Source organism: Arachis ipaensis, chromosome B09, assembly GCF_000816755.2.
Source record: "Arachis ipaensis cultivar K30076 chromosome B09, Araip1.1, whole genome shotgun sequence".
NCBI lineage: Eukaryota > Viridiplantae > Streptophyta > Magnoliopsida > Fabales > Fabaceae > Arachis > Arachis ipaensis.
Window position 1 is genome coordinate 800,481 of NC_029793.2, and position 4,088 is coordinate 804,568.

Sequence of the window (4,088 nt, forward strand, 5' to 3'; positions counted from 1 at the left end):
TAATTATTACATTATAACTCTCACAACAAATGTAATACATTTTTTATATACATAATTTGATATGAAGTTAACTTTTTTTAAGAGTCAATATTGAGAAGAATTTTTAAATTTTCACAATAAATAATACACGATAATTTTAATACTCATTAAATAGTTCATTGTGTATTAGCATAATGATAGACATAACTGACAATTGATGAACACTGTTTTCAGAATTTATGGAATTTGTATTATTTAGTGTTTTAGTTTATAAATTCTTATGTTAAAATTTATCTGTTTTAATTAGTTTTGTGATATAAAAATAGACGAAGTAAAATTTTAAGAGTTTGTTTAAAAACTATTTAATATAAAAAAGGACAATTTACATAAATAAAATAATTGAAGGAAACATTTACGTAAATACAACATTGGCAAACTTCAACCAAGTTGGGTTGGTCTAGTGGTTAGCTCACTAGTCCGCTTAAGCAAGTGTCGGGGGTTCGAATCCTGCCTTGTGCATGCAGCAACCCATTGGCCAGCGGCAAACCCTTAAATGGAGCTCAGTACCGCGACGGATTAGTTCTTGACCTGCCGGGTTGGGGGATACCGTGAGAAACCAAAAAAAACATTGGCAAACTTCAGACGCAAATGCAACAAACGCAATTGTATGTAATCCGCGACACTCTCTAGCGGAACCTAAGTACACGTAATTCATTACAGCCCTGTCACGGATTACGTTGAGAACTTAAATACTCATAAACTGCTACACTCTGTAGTGGTTTATGATCATATGGGCCCGAAGCCTATTCCGCTACACCCTCTAGCGGATTATGAAGAGAGTGGAACCTTGGGAACATATTCATGAATACCAGTCTAATAGTAACAACCCGTGATGCAAAATGTATGAAGTTATACAAATATACTCTTCATAAGCAATAAGCCGTAGAAATATAATAGCTACCAGGCATTAACACTAACATAGAATAAATTACTACATAAGTCATACAAATGTAATAGTCATACAACGATTAACCGGTAAAGAAAATAAAAATGTCATAAGTCATACAAATAGGTCGGAACTAACACTAACACTAACACACCAAAGGCACTAACACTAACACAAAAAAAACGTAAATTGCTACATGAGAAAATAAAATTCAAAAAACTAGAAGCACAAAGACTACAAGTCCTACGAACTACCAGCAACGGTGGAGTCTCTCTGGGGGGCAAGATCCACGCGTGTGCCCAGGCTGTCTGCAGAGCCTGCATCGCTTCGGTCGGTTAGGGTCGGCCTCATCCATATTGTTCCGGATTCCGGTAGACTTAGGTCGCCCATCACGACAACGCCTCAAGCTAGGATCCGGAATAACGGTCAGACCGTCATAAGGTGGCCAAAGTCCCTCTGGTATTGGCGGCATAAAACCTATCTGGTACACCCTGAACACCTTCTGCATGGTGTAGACTTCGTCGACATAGATATACCAGTCAAGTCGTGACTGACTGACTGGGCACAACATGCAATCGCATGGCAACATGGATAATGGAGAGCTTGAAAGTATCCACAGTCGCATGTACGATCCTGAAGAAAAACTCGGTACGTCCCAAGTGAAAAGCTCACGGTCGGTGTCGTCTCGGCAACAGTGTACTCAGACTGGTGTCTATCGAATAGGGTGACAGTGAAGCACCTGGAGTCTCTCAAGTTGCGCTCCATCGCCTGCATAAAAGACTGGCAAAACTTGGCACCGCTGGCCAACTGAGCCTCTGCCGTCTGACCACGAATCACAAACAACTCCGATAGCCGACCATATGTGGACTTCACAAGGGCGGTAACCAGAAGATTCTGTGTACCCTTCAGAACAGAATTAACACACTCAGATATATTGGTCGTCATGTGACCGAATCGTCTGCCACCATCTTGGTGCTAAGTCCACTTATCGTATTCTATTCTGTTCGCCCAATCACACATTGCCGGATTCTCGGTATGTATTATATCAAACCAATAGTGAAACTCTGCCTCAGTCTTCGCATAAGCAGCGTTCACAAGCAAACACTTTGCATCCGTGCCCTTGAAACTGAGTGTGAAGTTAGCTGCAACATGACGAATACAAAATGCTCGGTACGCATGAGGGGGTAACCACCCACTGTTAGGGTTCTCTAGTGCAGCCTTGATGCCGTTGTGCCTATCTGAGATTACCAGTATCCCCTGTTGTGGAGTCATATGTTGGCGCAGGTTGGTCAGGAAGAAAGACCACGACTTGGCATTTTTTCCCTCCACGAGACTGAAAGCAATAGGCAAGATGTTGGAGTTCCCATCTTGAGCGATGGCCAGGAGCAAAGTCCCTCCATACTTGCTATACAGATGAGTACCGTCTATGCTGACCAATGACTTGCAATGTCAGAAAGCTTCAACACAAGGAGGAAACGTCCAGAAAAGACGATGAAAGTACATGGTTGAGTCATCAACGTCATCACCGACTCGAACCGGAGACATCTTCAACAAGGCAACCGTCCCCTCCATGGTAGACTGCACACCAAGGATCCAATGAGGTAGCTCGGCATAGGACTCTTTCCAGTCCTCGTATATTTGTGCTACCGCCTTCTGTTTTGCCAACCACGTCTTCCTATAAGTTGGCCTGAACCCGTACGTTCCTTCGGTAGCTTCTTGCAACATCTTTATCGATACCGCCGCATTGGCTCGAACCAGAGAAAAGATTTTCACACAGATCACATGATAATCAAGTTGTCGGTGGTCGCTTGATATCGATGTAGCCAAGCATTTGTGTGGTCTGTCGTACCGTCGAACCTCCCAGGTTCGACTCCGCGCTCGAAGGCTGATGCGAATCATCCACGTGCAACCCTTCCCGAACTCCTTGCATCTCCCATGGTACTTAAGATGATCCGACTCCATCACTCTGTACTCAACACCGCGCCGAATGCTGTAATCCTTTACAGTAAGAACAACTTCCTCCTTAGTGTGGAAAGATTGACCAACTTGAAATTCAACTACAGAATTTCTCTCGTGCAACCCTTGACCCAAAAAGGTTGGTGCTGACTCCGGCGGTTAGCCGATGGCTTCCAGGTCCAGGGTAGAATAATGTGCAGGTTGCTCATGTGTGCCGACACTTGACGGTGGTTGACATGTTGCTGGGTTTGTTGGAATTTCATCATCGCTGTCCCCTCCAATGTTAGCAGGCTCTTCGTCGGAATCATCCTCTAGCATCGCATTTTCAACCCGATCCGATTCCCCCCTCATAATCCGCTGGAGGGTGTAGCGGAATAGGCTTCGGGCCCATATGATCATAAACCGCTACAGGGTATAGCGGTTTATGAGTATTTAAGTTCTCAACGTAATCCGCGATAAGGTGTAGCGGATTACGTGTACTTAGGTTCCGCTAGAGGGTGTCGTAAATTACATACAATTGCGTTTGTTGCATTTGCGTCTGAAGTTTGCCAATGTTGTGTTTGCATAAAGATTTCCTTCAATCATTTTATTTATGTAAATTGTCTTAAAAAAAAGAATTTTATTTTCTTTAAAAAAATATTTTTATTTGAAATGGTTATCATATATTAATAGAATAAAATTTAAGTTTAGAGAGTGTGACAGTTGATTTAAAAATCAGACATTTTTTTATCTGATTTATAAATAAAGCAAAAATAAAAATTAGAATTCTCAAAAAAGTTCAAATCATTTATTTTTAGTTATTTTAAAGTAAAAAAAAATTTCAACTCTTCAGTAAATTTTAATTCTTAACATTTCAAATAAGCTCTAAAGGAGTGTTCGAAACACTTTGAGAATAGAATTTCCACAAGAAAATAATTCTTTTTTTTTTTGTTTATAATACAATAAAAATATAATTTTCAATTCTTAATAGAATTCTAATTCTCACGTTAATGTTTAAACTAAATCAAATTAAATAGGTTTGATAATTTGATTTGCAATTTTATTATTGTTAAATATTGAAATTTTAAAATGGTCCCTAAAACAAACAAGATTTAAAAAATTTTAAATTTTGGCAAAATAACTAAACGTCAATTTCTCCTATTTCTATTAACAGAAAATGATAAGGTGGCAAACGAAAAAGAAGACATGATAAATTATAAAATGATGT

The 4,088-nt window shown here is 39.8% G+C and overlaps 1 protein-coding gene across 1 annotated transcript; it reads right to left on the reverse strand.

Moving 5' to 3' along the window:
- LOC110266229 lies at nt 1,901-2,887 on the reverse strand. The gene is made up of 2 exons (XM_021110457.1): nt 2,427-2,887; nt 1,901-2,354 (listed from the first exon to the last, which is right to left on the reverse strand). The coding sequence occupies exons 1-2, from the start codon at nt 2,885-2,887 to the stop codon at nt 1,901-1,903; spliced, it is 915 nt and encodes a 304-aa protein (XP_020966116.1).